The 17,910-nt window shown below is 38.0% G+C and overlaps 1 protein-coding gene across 7 annotated transcripts in view; it reads right to left on the minus strand.

The window, feature by feature from the left end:
• The window catches only part of LOC137389913 (microtubule-associated protein futsch-like), a 34,743-nt gene that overhangs the window by 16,221 nt on the left and 612 nt on the right, over nucleotides 1-17,910 (minus strand). For 5 of the 7 annotated variants that reach the window (XM_068076087.1, XM_068076091.1, XM_068076086.1 and 2 more), the window contains exons 2-9: nucleotides 17,051-17,387; nucleotides 13,761-13,867; nucleotides 8,587-8,691; nucleotides 4,922-5,057; nucleotides 4,417-4,592; nucleotides 3,650-4,013; nucleotides 2,627-2,773; nucleotides 350-559 (exon numbers count right to left, since the gene is read on the minus strand). In XM_068076087.1, coding sequence (XP_067932188.1) covers nucleotides 350-559; nucleotides 2,627-2,773; nucleotides 3,650-4,013; nucleotides 4,417-4,592; nucleotides 4,922-5,057; nucleotides 8,587-8,691; nucleotides 13,761-13,867; nucleotides 17,051-17,387 — 1,582 coding nt within the window. Of the gene's footprint in view, nucleotides 1-349; nucleotides 560-2,626; nucleotides 2,774-3,649; nucleotides 4,014-4,416; nucleotides 4,593-4,921; nucleotides 5,058-8,586; nucleotides 8,692-13,760; nucleotides 13,868-17,050; nucleotides 17,388-17,701; nucleotides 17,758-17,910 lie in introns of those variants that run through there. The other 2 variants (XM_068076089.1, XM_068076090.1) reach the window with 2 other exon arrangements.

The following is a 17,910-nucleotide window of genomic DNA, read 5'->3' on the forward strand; positions in this document are numbered from 1 at the left end:
GATGTTTCAAGATTAAAATTGACAAAACTTGACTGCAGTTAAAACACTCAGAGGAAAACTACAAATGAAATGAGATTACTAGTTGTTATGATAGCAACCAGTGACATCATTTCGTACCTATTTTTCTTTGTAGCGTTTTAGCAGCAATCAAGTTTTGTGAATTGTAATCTTGAAGCATTCTGGCAGTCAGATCACCTCAAACATTAAAAACAATCGCAAATGATAGAAAAATACTGATACTTTCTGATAAAATCTACTAAAGCTTTATATAAGCTAATCTTTAAAACAAAATGAACGCATAGTAAACAAACCGAGCTGACACATGACAAAAGTGTAAAGGAAAAAGCACCTGTATTTATAGGCAGCGATTGGCGATGCAAGCTCCTCTCTCTCACAGTGTCCTGACTGCTCGACTCACTTATATACCCCTCGCCATCACCCTCCATCTCGTCATCGCTGTCATCAGCCCTCGCCTTATCATCCTCTCGTTCATCAGCACCTTCTGCGTCACCATCATAAGAGATTGACTGTACGAGTACAGCGTTGTCATCGACAGCTCCTACAATAATTTAAGTTGATTACACGTTTTTTAGCAGGTTTTTTCCTCCTCTGAGGGGGACGGGCTTCACAAGCATTCCAATCAATTGTGTCACTAATTTATCCAAAGAGAATAATTTCTGGAATTTCCAATGAATCATCAGAATTGACTTTGATGTAACCCGATGAGAACTGCAGGTATTCTCATTAGATGACTTGTGCTGCCTTTGACCACCTGTTAATACCCGGCATCTGCTAGGTTAATTGTTTCCAACATGACTATGCAGCAGAGCCTCGCTGTAGTACACATGGCGTCTTTCTGTGACTCCGGCGACTTGCGGATGCTGACGGCAGCATATCAATGAGATGCTTTAGTGGCGAGTCAGACCACTAACAACTAGTGTAATGTAAGGCTGCATCGGTGGAGGTGTCATTTGAAATTTTTAGAACTTTACCCTCTTTGCAATATTCAGAAATAAATCTGTAGAACATTCAATGCCTGATGGTTAATAAAGAATAATGTAATTTGCTTTATCATATAAAATAAACTCCTGTAACAGAAACTTGGCATAAAATTATACAAAAGCAAAATGAGTTTAACCATGTAGGGGCTCTACGCTTACATTTTATAAAGCGTGGTTCCCATATCGATTGCGAGACTCCGGCGGTAACTTGCGCAGCAAAACACTTGCGACGCTAGGCTCGGCGGCATCTGTTCACATATAAGCTGCATCGCTAAACATAATCGCGGAATCAAATAAAATCTTCGCTTGCCAAACCTTTTCTATCATGGTGACCTTCACCTATACAGTGCATTACGGGAAGGTTTTGCCTGCGGCCTTTTGCGAAATTTGAACAGCACTAAACTATTGCGATGCCGCCGGCAACTACCAGCGGTCCTCGGCGGTACCCGGCGCGTAGGTTCCCATTTCACCGCTAATAGCCTGCAGTGCTGTCGCCGGTGCTTTGCGACGTATATGGGAACCAGGCTTAATTCTTGCTTCAAATTTTAAAAGTGGATCGGGCAACTGAAGTTCTCTAGTAATCTAAATCAGTAATTCTAGCTTTTAATACCAAAGTTGAACCAGGGGATACGGAATTAATTCGATCCGGGGTTGTGATCGTAAGGTGAAATTGTCGTAAGGCGGGGGCATCTTAACACCTATGCTTACTATTGCTTCTATTTTGGAGAAATGCCTATGCAAAGAAACCTGTTTCTGGCAACCACTCAAAATATTTACGAAATGACCCATGCACCTGTCATTCAGAATGTCCATAAGGCATTTTGCGAGAATCGTTTCTGTTGGTTTTTGGGCAACAAATCTAGCAAGATTTTAAAACCAACCGATAGCTTTCCTTATTTTTGCCGAGGATATTTGTTGTCTTCTCTTTTTTGAGTTTCTTTATTATTTTTAGCTCTGTTTTCATAATAACTATCTTCTTCCTTCTCTCTTTATCATCACTAGCAACCTTGAGACCCATGGCTAACAATTCAACTAATGAATTAAAGTTTGATATAAGCATTAAAGAGCACAAGGTAAATACCGGGTTGTAAACACCCCCACGAAATAAACAGGATGAAACTATCTGCTGATTCTTCATATAGCTATTTGTAAACAACGGATAGCGTTTGTTATCGCTCTCAGCCAATTGTGCAAGGATTTCGGCCAATAACGCCTCAGCATCCAAGTAATTTTGGTAACACTATAAGGCGGAAAATACCCTAGCCAGGATATTTTCCCAGCCAGGGTATGTTCTGTAGCCATGCCATGGTGCGGAAAACATCGTATTAGACATCATAACCTGAAAAACCTGTATCCTAGGGCCAACATTATCTTGGGGTTCTACTGTATATTGAAAGTTACCACTATTTATCCTTATCCGATCAGTTGGTTATAGTAGCAGCTCGTGTTTACTGATAAAGATGGAGTTAAAAGCAACAAAGGACCTTTGTAACAGAAAGGCTGGCATAATTTTTAGTAGTAAACACATTTTAGGAATTGCTTAGCTGTTACTAGTTTATCATATCAGGAAACAGTCGTGTGCAGTTCGATGGAAGTTTCATAGCAACTAAGGAGGCAACTCATACCTTGCATAGCGTCCAAATCACGCCTTTTCTCGGCTGGCATGTTATCCTCTACAGCGTCCTCGTGAGCTCTCCTTCTTCCTTGTGGAGCTTCATGACTCGGGTTTGGAATGTTAAAATTACCAAGAGACTGCCACTCATCTACTTGTCCTACAGAATCGTCTCACCTACTTACTATAGGCAATTAAAGAGACAGCAAGTGGAAGCACTTGAGTCATCCCCTCCCATCGAATGTCACAAAATATAGATCGGTCAAAAATTCCTAACCAGTCTAATTTTGCAATGATTTCATGCAATTTGTGCAATAACTTGATTCATTGTGACCGCAATCAGTACTAAAGTCAGTTGTAACAACAAACAATCAGATTTTTCAACGCTATGGCAATAACACTGGTATGTGAGTATCTAGATGTCTCGTGTAAATACTCTAAACATTTAAACAAAACATAACATACCAATTATCTATCTACCAAAGTTGTAAATAATTACTATAAAGATTTTTTCTTCTAAAAGTAGGTCAGCATTATGTATTATACTAGTTACAATTTCAGCATGCCAAAGAGGCGAGAAATTGAGCTGTTTGCTAGCTAAACAATCTATATTACCAATGAGTGGGTCAGGGGTTAGTAGTGCAAAAAAAGGTAACTTGGCACACAGCCTCTACCAGTTTAATCTGTATCAACAATGGACCTCCTACACAAAAAATTAAATAGGTTACAGTGTGGTAAGAGTTGTCAAGAAATGTCAAAATAAAGAATACTGTTTGTCAGACTTTTTAAGTAAAGGGGTTATTTTGTTGTGCTAGCCCAAGGATAATATCTTACGGTACAGTATTCTAAGCAGTAAAGCATTCTTGGCACTAGAGGTGTAGTATGACAGTCTAGGTCCGCGCTAAATATAAGCTTTTGCTATAGCGCACATGGCCTCATCATCACCTTCTCTGTATGCTCGTTGTCTAGTTTTCATTTCTTTTTTATATACTCATATATTATTGATAAAATAAAGCAAACAAACAAACAAACATACCAGCAACAGACTCAGCAGTCCTGTTCTTCCAGTCTCTTATTTTATCATGCATCGAATCTTCAACTTTCTCTCTTATTTCCACCTCTGTAGTCTTAGTCTTTTCAACGGGTATGTGTCCGGCGTCGGTGGAAGGGTTCACCTCTCGCTCTTCTACTTCATCTCCAGACATAAAAGATGTGATGGCTTCTGATCCTACCGCAAAGTCTCCACTCGGTCTACTGGGACTCGGTAACTCATCCTCCCATTCATTCAGTTTCTCACTAAGTTGTCTTCTCCAGCCTGACTTGCGATTCGGTCTGATCACTTGTGTGCTGTAATCTTCATTGAAATGTGGTCTATCTCTGCTGTCATCAGCGGTGTTTGGCTAAGGGGAAAACACAAATTAATATTAGTCTTCAGATATTTGTATCTTTGAGTTGACTTCTAGTTGAGTTGAACTTCTACTTGATTTGAATATTTGAGTTGACTTCTGAGTTTGAGTTGGACAAATATCTTACTATGTTATGAATTTAAAAAATCACAGATGGTCACAATCTATGTTAAAATGAATCAAAGCTATACCGGAGAAAGATTTTGGAAACTTTTGCAAAGTATTCAACACAAGGATAAGGTATGCATAAGTACTTTGAGCAGTATAATGTTTCAATGCTTTAAAAAACGGGTCAGTTAAAAGCTTACTTAAAGAGCTATCAGATACCCACTAAATAGAAGAAATACTAAAATTTGCTAATTTGAAAGGTATAACTGTAGCAATCAGCTTCTCTCACCAGGCCTTCTAGAGTCGCTGCATCTACTTTGGTCTCCTCTTCATGCTTATTGGTAGGGCTGACATCTTCTTCAATAATGCCCGACCCAACCGTCTCTACCTTGCTAGTCATGTCAGACTGATCGGACTCTTTGAGGTCTTCTGCTAATGCAGAGATTAGCTCAGTTCGTGAGGCCGCTAGAAAATCATGAGAAATAATTGCTACTGAGTTGCTACACTGAGGCTAACAAAGCGATTCACTAGACTAGAGAGCTAGAGGCGTAACCACTGATTACGCATTCCGCTTCTTTCCAGGATTTTGTTGAAACGGATGAGTGAATGAAACGGCAATCAGTAAACAGATGTACACATGTGTAGAGCTTGGACCACGCGAGTCATTAGCCTGGTATGTGATGTGGCTAGGAAGCCCCATAAGCTTGCTAATATAACATAAGATTATTCAGGCTAAAGTTTAACAAATCGTAATGACATGGAATGTCACAACTCCTTGATACTAGTGAACATACCTTGATCATCAGAGTCTAGTCTTGCTATATGACTGTTTTCCTCCGTGTATCTATCTACATTCTCAGAATAACTTGGTACTTCTTTGACATCTGCTACGATCACAGAATTGCCAACCACTTCTAGCGATCCAACTGCCTGTAATACAAGCAGTTGAAATCACTGATCTTCGTTGTAGGCAACCTTTGACCTCAAATTGATGGTAATGTAATCCATTGATTGGCTGAACAATGTTGATATAAACAGTGCTCTATGCCATTATAAAAACAATTATTTGGATCGTGCATGAGACAAAACTGCATAGTGCGGATTCCAATGCAGTGATCTTCAAGAAACAATGACTCACTTGATCAGCGATGCATGACACTCAATAATAATATTAAGCTGTCACAGAACCCTAACTGCTGTCTTATATAATAGGACAGTATTTCATAGGTAGCAATGCTTATCACCGCTGTACAAAGGCTGGGCTCTGCACGCCAACGATGTGTAGTTGGTGCACTGTGGTTGCAAACCGGCACTACCAAACCACAAATACATTGACCAATTAGAGTTTGTTTCAGTCATTTGTCTTCAATGGTTTTTCTGTTAGCATTGTTGAAGTCTCTTCAGCATATTTACTATCTAATATAGATTGTTAATGATTTGCGCTAGCAATAATGTTTGCACAGTTATTTGTATTGCTATATATTAGGTTAATGCAAAAACTCTACACATTAGCTATGAAACCAGGCGAGTACAAAAATTATTTGGGTTTAGAATATGGGTCAATCTATAGAAAGTAATTGGTATTCAATAGGTTCAATTATTTAAGGAATTATCTAAAAAAGTTGCATGAACAATTCTAATGTATATTACTCGTCTTCATATATCTATTGCAAGTGAGAACATCTTTGTACATCTATTAAATAGTTACTCATCGGAAACCCTGTTTTTACCGTCGATTGAAGACAATTCTTAAGTCGATTCAACTTCCTTTGGAAACCAATAAATTAGAATTGTAAACATGTTCAAGAGAATCAACTAATTTAGCATCGGTTTTATCGCTGCTGATGTAGACACTCGTTTGTTTTGACGTCGTGCATCAACAACGTGTTGCCAAAAGGCTGGCTTAAGGTTGGTTATCAATATACCGCCATTTGTCGGCATTAATACTATGATACTTCGGTGATCGTCCGTGATAACAATGTTCACACTATCACAAACCCATCCGGGTTTACATCAACGAATAGATTATGACGTGGCGTTCAGCAACTGTCATAAAAGAAAATATAGATCAAGCTAACCGTAACAGCCAGTCGCCATTGCCGAAGTGGTACGCATCGCTGGCTGTCGACGATGTTTGGCGAACTATCGGGACAGTTTGACAGCTTTCTATCTTTTCCGATATATCTGCGTTGCTTCGACAATGCCATAAGTTTATGTTGCACATAGTCGACAAACAATCGCCGTGAGGACAACACCGATATCCGACGATATAGTGTGAGTCCGCCTTAAAGAAATGATGCATCTCGTCGATGTACTTAACGTTGAGCAGATGCAGGCATCAAACCTTATGAGTAGAATCGTACAATTAGGCGTGTCGAGTAAAAAATCTACAGTAACATATACGCTGCATCTCAATGCTTGGAAGATTAGTGTTATGTAGCAAGCATGTTTTGGTGTGTGGAACGTGAAAAACTGCAAACATTTAATTTGTCAAAAGATGCATTTCCTATGGTATTCATCCTTTGAAGAATGAAAGTGGTAATCTTCAATAAATTTGGAGCTATACCACGAACACTCTAATAAGCTCGCGACAATATCTGCTTAATTTAACAATAGTTTAATTTAAACCTGAAAAAACTTATTTTTAAAAAGCCTTTAAATATAAGAGACCTCAACATATTGTTGCTAGTGTATAAACTTGGTTTGGTTTTGATTTGCCGATCTCTACTAGAACAAGAGCCGTGTTCGTCCATATGTCCAACGCATGAAAGATTGCTTGACTCAAGATATAAACTTGCAGACACCCAGCGTGGTAGACCAACGCCTGTACCAATTGACCACCCACCTTGTCAAAACAATTGTATGTATAGTTATTACACCTGTGAATCTCTCAGCACACTAGACTGCCAGGATAGTAGTCAACTAAAATTTATAAAAAACAGTAAAAGCTTTCGTAGTCTCGTGGGTAGAGAGTTGGAGTGCAGACCCTGCGGTTACAACCTTCCTGAGTTCAAGTCCAGCAGAATGTGAAATTTTGATATGCAAGATTTGAATAGCTATAGCCGGACAGATGGGCAGATATTGAAACAGATGATGATGAGCAAACTTTTGAGATATATAGATTAGCCTATGATGCTTTCTCTTTGTATGAAATCTGATTGTAATAGTTCCTAGAAAGGAATAACAACTTCTGCGGAAGAAATCTTTGAAGAGCGGAAACGCAATGATAGTGTTGTATATAGTGGTAGAGAGCTAAGAGGAAGCTGTATATTACGGGAGTAGCCTGTGTGGAAGTGCCGTGGTCAAGAAGGGCAGGGCACATCGATAGCTCTATAATGAATAGGGAGTGTAATGGGATGCATAACGATTAGAGCTGTAACCTCCTCTAGGGACAAATTAAAAATGGAAAAGACGTTACCTTTCCGCAGAGCTAGTGTTCATTGCGTGGCTTGTAACACCCTGTGCCCTACTTATGCACTGATCAACTAGCAAAAATGTGATTGTGATGAAATTCTTCAAAAGTTGATAAAATATGGGAATGATATGACCCACCCTCACAGATGACGCCCTTAGCACAAATTCGCCCATGCTATGATGCAATTTAGAAAGGTCAAGTTGTAATATGTAAAACTACCATTTGCAATCAGCTTTGAATTTTCAACAACCAGCAAAATAAAACATTGCTAAAGGTACTCCACTACAAACCACAACTATGCAACCTTAATGAATTGCCAGCAAGACAGTTGCTGTCCAGCAGTGGAGAGCTCATAAAAAGCAAACAGTCCTAAGTTTATAGAGGTTAAATATGACCAAAAATGAAAATTTTTGCATTTATTTAAACATGGAAATTTGACATGCTCTGTTTCTATGAGGTGATTAGTTCACGAGTTGGCGTCATCCGCAAGCTGAAACCAGCAAAAATCTACACATCAAACATGTTTTATTACTCACAAATTTTCACTGAATGTTTCATGCTGGCGAAAAATGGAAGCAGCATTTGTAAATAAGAGAGTGAAGAGCAAGGAAATGTAGCACAAGCTACATTTTACACTTTTTACACACTTCAATCATTGCTATTTTTATTTGAGCAGTTTTGAATGCGCCACTTTGAACTCTGGAGTAGATATCTTTATCTATTTTAACAAAGCGCCTGCGTTAATCCACAATATGGGAATGTCCATTGTAACCCTTATCACAAGGTAACTCATTGTGCACACAATTCCAAATCCTCATCATTTGCCCAATAAAAACAGTAAATAAGCCGCTGCATACATGAAGATCTAAAGAGACAGATCAAAACAGGTTGTGTAGCAAACCACAACAAACGTCTTCAACTAACTTTTTGTGGTCAGCAATATACTGCGGAATGTTTGTTAGCGCTTGAAGTGTTACTCTTAGCCTCCTGTAAGGTAATACCAAAGCTACCCATTGAATACAAGCGCAATAATGAGGCATTTACCTCGGGGTGATCTTCATTGTCACTGTCCTCCTTTGCTTCCATGTCATGAGTTTTTTCATAGTCGTAGGATTCATCTCCTGCTTGCACAAATTCTCCAACACCATCCTGCAAGGGCATAATAGTAACTGCTATGAATATGGTTTTGGAACAGTAGTGCGTTATCGTTATCGCCAGGAATCAATGTGGAACTAATAATGCATACCAGCGTGTTCTAATGATGAATTTCATGTAAACTATTTTCTAGCATACATAGAATAAATAGACTAACTCTCTTCGCTCTTCATACAAGCAGATCTTACAGTGTTCCATCTATAGAGCGCTAATATCATAAAGCCATTTATGAAATATGATACAGAGTTATAAAAATATGGCCCATTCATGGAGTCATTTTCATGTTATGATGCAGAGGTCTCACTATTGAGTAATCCATTCATAGAGTGGTTTTCATGGTATGATACAAAGATCTCATAATAGAGCACTACATCCATAGAGTGGTTGATTTATATGATAACACCTATTTGGTATGCCGTACTTCATTGAAATACGATGTTCACGCAATAACAGTAGTCTCATTTTGACAGCTAATCTTGTGTCAGCATTAGAATAATCCAATAATCTTTTAGAACATAATCTACCATAATAAAAGAAGTTGTGAAAGACGATTAGAGCTCATCACTGAATATGCATAACCATTAACATCACCTGATATCAGGCCAGTCTAGCACCACAACCCCCTGTCTACTGGTCTAGCTACTGGTGAAATGTTGAGCTAAACCACATATGACCTAACGGCCATTAACCCTTTGAACCCTGATGCCGGTATTTTGACATTGCGTAGGGTGTTAGAAACCCTAATACCGGAATACCGGCATCTACATGGATCTGCTTACAAATGCTGTTGCTAAGTAACAGTGAAAACTAACCAATTTAATTCTTGCACAGGGCGTTAGACCAGAAGTTTTGCTTCCAATTTTAAACGTTTTCAAATATCTACATGTACTTCCTTTGTTATGTTAACCATTTTACTGAGGCGATATAGCAAAAAACTTGATACGATTCGTTTGTTTGTATGTCATGGATGATTGGGCTGCAGATGATGAATTATGTGATACCAACCATGATTTTTCAGGTTATTTTGACTCATAAGACGATGATGAACTTGTGCTCGATGAATATGATGCTACTATAAAGATTTTGAGAAGTTTTTAAAATCGTACGGATTTTTATGGTTCAAGCCTGTAAAACTGTGAAACACTTTTTTCTCTATGGTGATATTTACTGTGTGTTGCCAGACTTTTTATCGATGTTTGACCAAATATAATTGGATTATGAGCATGTTTAGATATATTCAATAAAAGTTTCAAAACTTTCTATTATTGGAAAAATTGCCCAGGGATACTGATACGCATTGGCAAGACCGGCCAGAGTTCAAATGGTTAAATGGCATTAAAAAAACGTAAATTTTTTGTTTTGCAGAAATAGCAAAGATGTAATTGTGGCTTGATTGTGGCTTTTAGGTGTAGAAAACACTTATGTGATAAATTGTGACACGAAGCTTACATATCTGCTGCGTTTCTATATAGTTTAAAAAATTCTCTGGTGTGAACATTTTTAAAACTTTGAGCCATGAAAAAGAAATGTTTTTTAGTGAGAGCATCGCTCAATCTTGAGAAATAAATACCCTCAACTTATATTTTGAGAGCTATAAACATTTTTGTCAACTTGTGATATATTTCGAATATTTGATGAGCACAAAACATAGTAATATTAATTTTTTTAATAATTTATAACCTATACTTCAAGTTTTTTGTTTTTTTGTTCAGAATGGATTTACCCATTTTTAGTTTGAATATCTTTTGAATAATGTTATACAATTTATTTTTGCTTCAATGAATTATGATACTCCTTGTAAATTCCATTCATATGTACATGTATGTTACCTATTTGTCTGAAAGGCTACGAAGGCACAGCGCATGTATATGATTGAATATTGATCTTCCAAAGAAAAGACAAATTTTTCAATACGTTTTGAAGACAACATCTCAAAAGTCTGCATCTAGAAACCAGCTATAAATATCCGTCTCTGAAAGTCTGAATAACATTGATTACTCATTGTTACAGATGTTGAGAAATTTATATTTCTTATAGAAATATCACAAGCCTTCGTTTTTTCGTGATGTCATTTTATCGTTGTCGGCCATCTTTATAGACAATTTTATCGTTAAAAACACGAAGCTTTTGCAATGAATTTTGGAAAACGATGCTTTTGTTTGCAAATTTTTTATTATAGTATCAAAACAACACCAAAAAGTACTATTAAATAAAAGAAAAATGATCATTTTCTACAAATATGGTGGATTTTTCGTGAACGAGGGCATGTGCAAACGGCTTGATGACGTAAAAAACGATGGATACTTCCCTTAAATTTAATTAAAAATCTCTTATTTGCAAAATTAATTGTCTGCATATTTGCTGGCCAATCACAGTGTAGCGCATGTTGTTTTCAAGTTTGTCTCATATCCACACTTTTGTGCATATGATCATCACAGCCAAAAATGAAAACAACTGTTTGTAGCATGACCTAATTTACTGGACAAAAGCCAAGTGGTTGCAGGGTCTGACTCATAGACTACTAGAGTATCTAGGAGCGTTACATTATAGTTGTAAAAGAATGTATAGACACCAATCACCGTTTCCATTTTACCGATAACACGGATTTGGAATTGTGCGCACGTTGAGTTACCGTGCTTAGAGCGTTTCAATGAACATTCGCGTGTTATGAATTAACGCAGGGTGCTTTGTTAAAAAATATAAGGAATTTTACACCAGAGGTCATAGCGGTGCACTCTTGTCTCAATAAGCAGCACACTTTCAAAATAGGAATAATGAAGTGTGAAAAATGTTTAAAATGTCCTCTTCTTGCGCATCATTCACAAGCGCCGTTTCCATCTTTCGCAAGTATGAAACGTTCGATCAAAATTTGTGAGTAATAAAACTTGACTTGTGGATTAGCCGTGTCATGGAATGTGAATTAATTATACCATCGTATCTTGTTTACCATCTGCTTTAAGGAGCACACAAGTTTTAGGTGTACTACTTTAATTACAAGTTCTGGTCGCTTGACAAAAACATTCAAACGCATTGATGTTAATGATCAATAATTCAGTTTGAAACACGGTTGTCATGAGCAGGCATTACATTATGATCATACGTTATAGAGCTTCGACACACAAGTTAGTACAAGTTGATGGAGGCTGGTGAGCTGTGTATCCATTGTTGTGCAATGAGCGAATACATGAACAAATACAAAATCTAAGTGACTCTGCAGAGTCAGTCGGCTAAAAGAGAATGCTGATTATGCGTAAGAATATAGCCAATAGGCCTATACACTAACAAGAATATAGCCAATATATCCTAACAAGCTACTTGGTTTATCGCTACTTAGTGAGAATTTAGAGCTAGCGTCCATAAAACACACAGCATATAATTTACTGTTCTCTTCCTACTCCTAGTGTATGGTTACATCTAACTAAACCACAATGTCTCCTTTCAGCTGAAGCCGATAGAACAACAAAGCCATCATAACCCAGCATTGATCTCTTCAGCAAAACTTTATAATTAAGATTACGCAGTAGAAGCATAGCCAAAATTGCTGTCATAATGGTTAGAGTGTTAAAGATGCATTGAGGCTATGCCAGTGGATAACTGAGTTTATTAGAGTTAATTCCCAGACATTGTCATTTTAGTTCCTCCACATAGTAAGAGCTCACACAAGTATTATGGAATGTGATTCCACTAACAGAATGCAAAGCAGGTATATTGCTCAATATATTTCATTGACAAGCCTTGGCTAAAAACCTGGCGTGCATTGATGAAAATTGAAACTTCCGTTTTACGATTGACTCATTAAAACATCTTTAGTTATATATATATCTATATATATATATATATATATATATATATATGAAGAAATATGATGATTAACTGCGCAAACTACAGCCATTTTTCACTTATGTTATCTGTTGCGACTACACTGATGCGATCATTGAAAGACCGAATGTTCACAACATCGAATGTCTACAGCACCGAGTACCTACAGAACTGAGTATCTACAGCACTGATTATCTACAGCACCGAGTATCTACAGCACCGAGTATTTACAGCACTGAGTATCTACAGCACCGAGTGTCTACAGCACCGAGTATCTACAGCACCGAGTGTCTACAGCACCGAGTATCTACAGCACCGAGTATCTACAGCACCGAGTACCTACAGCACCGAGTACCTACAGCACTGAGTATCTACAGCACTGAGTATCTACAGCACTGAGTATCCTTAACACTGAGTGTCTATTGTCATAATTTACTCTCATCTGGAATGGAGACTCTATCATGCCTGATTGGTAATAAAAGTTATAAACTAGCTAGTGATGTCATAAAATTAGTGTTACAAATGTGTCACATTCCAAAGGCCTGTTGTTACACTTCTTTTGTCTCCATAGAACCACCAAAAACTTAAGGACTATCAATATACGATGAGTTAAATTACATACTCCGCAGAACAAAGACCAGAAGGGGACTTACTCCGCGTGTATATCATACGCGCAGCGCCAAGTGGATGACAGGGTGAAATATAGAAACGCTCTCACGAAGGACATGAGGGCTGTACAAGCTATTGCAAGCAATAATACAGAATTATACTCTAGCCATGAGAGGCTAGTAAAGACTATGGGATAATTCGTGAGATTTGGAGATTTGGAATGGGGATGTCACCAATCAATCAGTTTAACAAAAGCATCAATTCTGAAACAACATACGAGGCTTCAGCATAGTTGGCAGAATGAAAACCGATTGGCAACAGATTAACTCATGCATTTCCTGGAGCAGTTATTTTAATCCTTGGGGATGATAAGGCCTCCGTGTGTAGTTAGGCCGCAAATTTTTAAGTATATTCCGTACTCGCATATCACAAGCAGAGGCCACGCATAAAAACAGCGTCATTTAGCCGAGCGGCAGGAAAGCCTTAGCAACCAGAATGATAATGACTGCTGTTGAAAGTTGAAAAAGAGGGTTTCCTCTTGACTGAGGTATAAAACGGCAGAGAAAACTTACGGAACATACAGCTCACTTCTTTAAAAAAACAGCTGTACAGAGGTCTAACTCGATAGTGCTTACCGGAAGTTTCAGTTGTGATTCAGGAATATCAAGGTCAGAGGTCATGATATCCATCTGGTCAAGGTCGTTAGAATTAACGTAAGCCAAATTCTTTTTCACCATCATGTCTGCAATAGTAAGATTATATATTATGAAATGTTGATAATCTTCATATAGTAAAAAAGGCATCAGCTGTCCCTACACACAGTCTATAAGTCCGCTGAGCGAAACGATAGGGGGTCCTCCCATGTTTTGTGACGATTCTGACGACCCGACAACAGGGATATTTAAAAAGTGACAGACGAGACGACCATTTATCAATGTAGGTGACGATAATTGTGTAAGTAGGATTACTAAAGGTACGGCTACACGTAACGAATTTTTCATTGGTTCGGAGTTCTGACCGAAATCACGAAAAACGCAGAATTAATCGGTCGAAATTCACAGAATTATTTGAGCTGTGCATGCCCACCGAGTTCGTCGACAAAACGCTTTTAAAAGATTAAACAAATTATTAGCGAGCACGATTCTAGCAGATTTAGCAATTAGTATAGTCCAAGACATGTATCGCGACACACAATAAAAGTACGAAAGCAATTCAACATAGAACACACGATATAACTGTTTAAGTTGCGCTATTGTTGGTTAACGAGCACGAATCTTGCTAATTTTAAGATATATGTAGTCCGAGAACAGAATGCGACACGCAAAAAAAATATTAAGAAATTTCACCATAGTAAATACGAAACAACCGACTTGATTGTGCTAAAGACGGCAACATTTTTTACCACAAAACTTTTGCTGCTGAAAAGGAAATATAAATAAGTATAAACAATTTGTAGCTACAGCGTCCAAACAATAAATGCATACAATAACGCGATCTAAGCAGTTGCATCGTGTGTACTATGTTGAATTGCACTTATACTTTTATTGTGTGTAATTATACGTCTCTTGGACTATACTAATTGCAAAAGCTGCTGGAATCGTGCTCACTAGCACGATTCTAGCAGCGCGGAATAATTCTGTGTGTTTCAATCATTTCGTGATTTCGCTTAGAACCAACGAAAAATTTGTTACGTGTAGCCGTACCTTTACTAACTTATTATTTGCCCAAAATCAACACGGTCAACCAAAACTTCACTAGTTCTGGTTTGAAGCATCTGGCCCAGCATTTAAAGACTGCCAAATAATTAAAGTGAACAGCAATGTAATGCCACGACAATGACAGCAAATCCGTTTCCAAGTCTGTGACTGGCAGTGATTATCATAGACAATCTCGGTCTATTTTCAGGACAAGAAATGTAGCCCTAAAAACCTAAGACGGCTGTCACTCTTCGCGGAGTAATCAGCATCTCTCCCAAACATCACTAATAAGTTTGTGAAGGTCGCTGGTTGAGCCATGCTTTTGGTTAGCAGAAGTTCAAACTGAGCAAGTTTCAGGTTTTTAATGCAACCCAGTGCCACCAAAATGGATATTTGTATTAAAATAACGAATGCGAAGAAAGAGGTTGTTTTGGTTACCAACTTGAAAAAGGTGACAGTGATTTTAAAAGTGACGAACGTGATTTTAAAAGTGACGACAAGGATTTTAAAAGTGACTATTCTGACGACAACTTTGTGTGGTAGGACCCCCACGATAGGTTAAAATCTTTTTACTAAGTGTCAATATTCTGTTCAGGAAGTGGCTGATAGCTAATAGCTTCTTAAATTTGGCACAAAGCCGATTAATCATAACAAAGATATGGCATCAGAATTGAACTTGTATAATAACTACCACTATATCTTGCGATGGAAAGGATAGGGCGAAGAGGTTCGTCGTTATTATAGAAAGCTAATTTATTGATAGTTTCTCTGCATTGCCTAGTCGTGTTAATAAAGATACAGATATGAGACGACAAGAGGAATAAGTAAATCATTGTAAAACCTTGTCATGTTTGATAAATACACTCTTAAACTAAGATATAACAGCAATGGAAAGATATGAAAAGGTATACTAACTATACTTGAAAACATTTTACTCGGGTTTCACTGTTGCCACATTCATGTATGACAGGTCAGAGGGAACCTCTTAGAACCGAAACCCATTTCCACTATTCTTTATTTAGATATGTGGTACTTTATACAAACTGCTATTTTTGTTATGTAGAAAGATACAACGAATTGTTTTGAGCTCTCTTTGGCTTCGCTCTCATTTCTAAGCAAGTCAGCAGGCTCCAACTGATGACCTACGATGCTGCTTTATCACAGTACAACGATCGCACAACGAGCAAAAAGACCTTGTCACTAATTGTCAATGTAACTCTTTGATGTGAGTGAAAAGGGAGGAAAGTTAACGAGAAACTATTGCTGGATAAATCCAACCACGCATGACCTACCTACAGCAAGTGCCTGGCCTGACACCATCAATCAGTCCATCACTGATACATTCCAATAAGTTATGACTATATCTGCGGAGTGTTAGTGACTCACTTACTAGATAAATGTTTCAATAAATTTCAGCTTGTAGCTCGACAAATATAACCTAGCTGTCGAGTTTTAAGGTCCTTCTAACCACCACATGACATAACATCACTTAAATCTCTTGTAAACTTTAAATTTATGGTTTATAATGTATTACTTCATAAGAAAAATGAAACAGGTGGCTCTGAAATAAATATAATTTATTAGCTAGTCGAATGGCTATGTCACAGGCTATTAGGTGCTGCAGTTCTTAGGAGTCCGGGTTTGATATTTTCTTTTAAGCCCTGACAAGCACACGTGCAGCCATACCATCACCTGTCTTGCATGCTAATCGCATTATTTAACGCTCGCTAATTTTCCATAAAAATATATTTTACTTAAAAGGGCAATCGCTAAACCGATGAATAGATGCCAGACGTATATGACCAGGGACGGAGGGAGGGGGAGGGAGGAGGCCGGGCTGAGAGATTAGGATACAACTATGCACAGCGTCTGATAAGGCAGTTTAAGAAGTAGATTTTGTTCTATTTACTTTCTGATGAAGAATGATATGATAACGAAATGCTGTCGCTGTTGATCCATTTACTCCCAAGCCACATGGACTTAAAGTTTACAATCTATATCTGTGTTAGTACGCAGTTATGCATAATTAATTCTGTTGGTGTGTCATTACATAAATATTTGACTTCAGCTGTCTCAGCTTCCTCTTCTGTCTCTAACTTTTAACCCCCAAAGTAGTTTTAATCAGTGAGTTATTTACATAGTTTGACAGGGAAAAGCATTATTAGTCTGGGATATTTTATTGTCCCATTCGGAAATTTTAAATTTCTACTTAAGACCATGGAACTTACCCATTTCCTCCCGCCCAGGCTCTTGGTGTTGCTGAGGAGCGCTGGTTATCATGATCTCCTCTTCTGACGACTCGTCTGCGCTGTAACTAGCTCTGTTCATACTCTTACGTAGAGGAGCGTTTCGACCCTGAAAACCTACGTCTTCATCAGACCAATCGTCTTCTTTGTCGAACTTTTGCTCGAACCTTTGTTGGTATTGCTCGGGTGTCTGATCCTCATCGGAAAGTGATTCGGTCTCAGCTAAAGCTCTTTTCTGAGCAGCTTGAAGTTTTGCCTCCTGCTCTCTCTGGAATTCTTCCTCCTCGTCAGACAACCACTCATCATCATTGTCTAAATCCTATACAGTTCCAAGAAAACTCTTTGTATACATTTTGTTTATCGGATAAACATAAACAGTATATCTTCTAGAATTTTCTGAAAAAATCAATTCCGCTGCCTTCTGTAGCTGTGCATTCTAAAACTCCAATATAAGGAAGTATATCTGCCTACAGCAGCCGAGTTAGTAATACAAAGGAGACTCACCATGTGCCGCTTTATCCTACTTATAGAATATCTATGAATGAACTGAGCTAACCTTGCTCAGTAGTATGCTAATATATTCTACATATTCCATAGCTTGTGGTCCACAGCTCAGTCAGCCTTTAGGCCTACCTTTATTTCCATAGTAATCGTCTACCAGTGGGAAGATGCCTAGCCTGCACGCTAACTGATAAGGTGTCTAGCGATATGATGTAGCTAGTGCATTCAATTATCTACTAATAATTGCCAGTCACATTGTATTGTATCAATTCATCAAGCAAACAAACACAAACATCGGGTAGAAGCTAATGAGTGAGAGTTATATACAAACTATCTTCACA

Source organism: Watersipora subatra, chromosome 3, assembly GCF_963576615.1.
Source record: "Watersipora subatra chromosome 3, tzWatSuba1.1, whole genome shotgun sequence".
Taxonomy (NCBI): Eukaryota; Metazoa; Bryozoa; class Gymnolaemata; order Cheilostomatida; family Watersiporidae; genus Watersipora; species Watersipora subatra.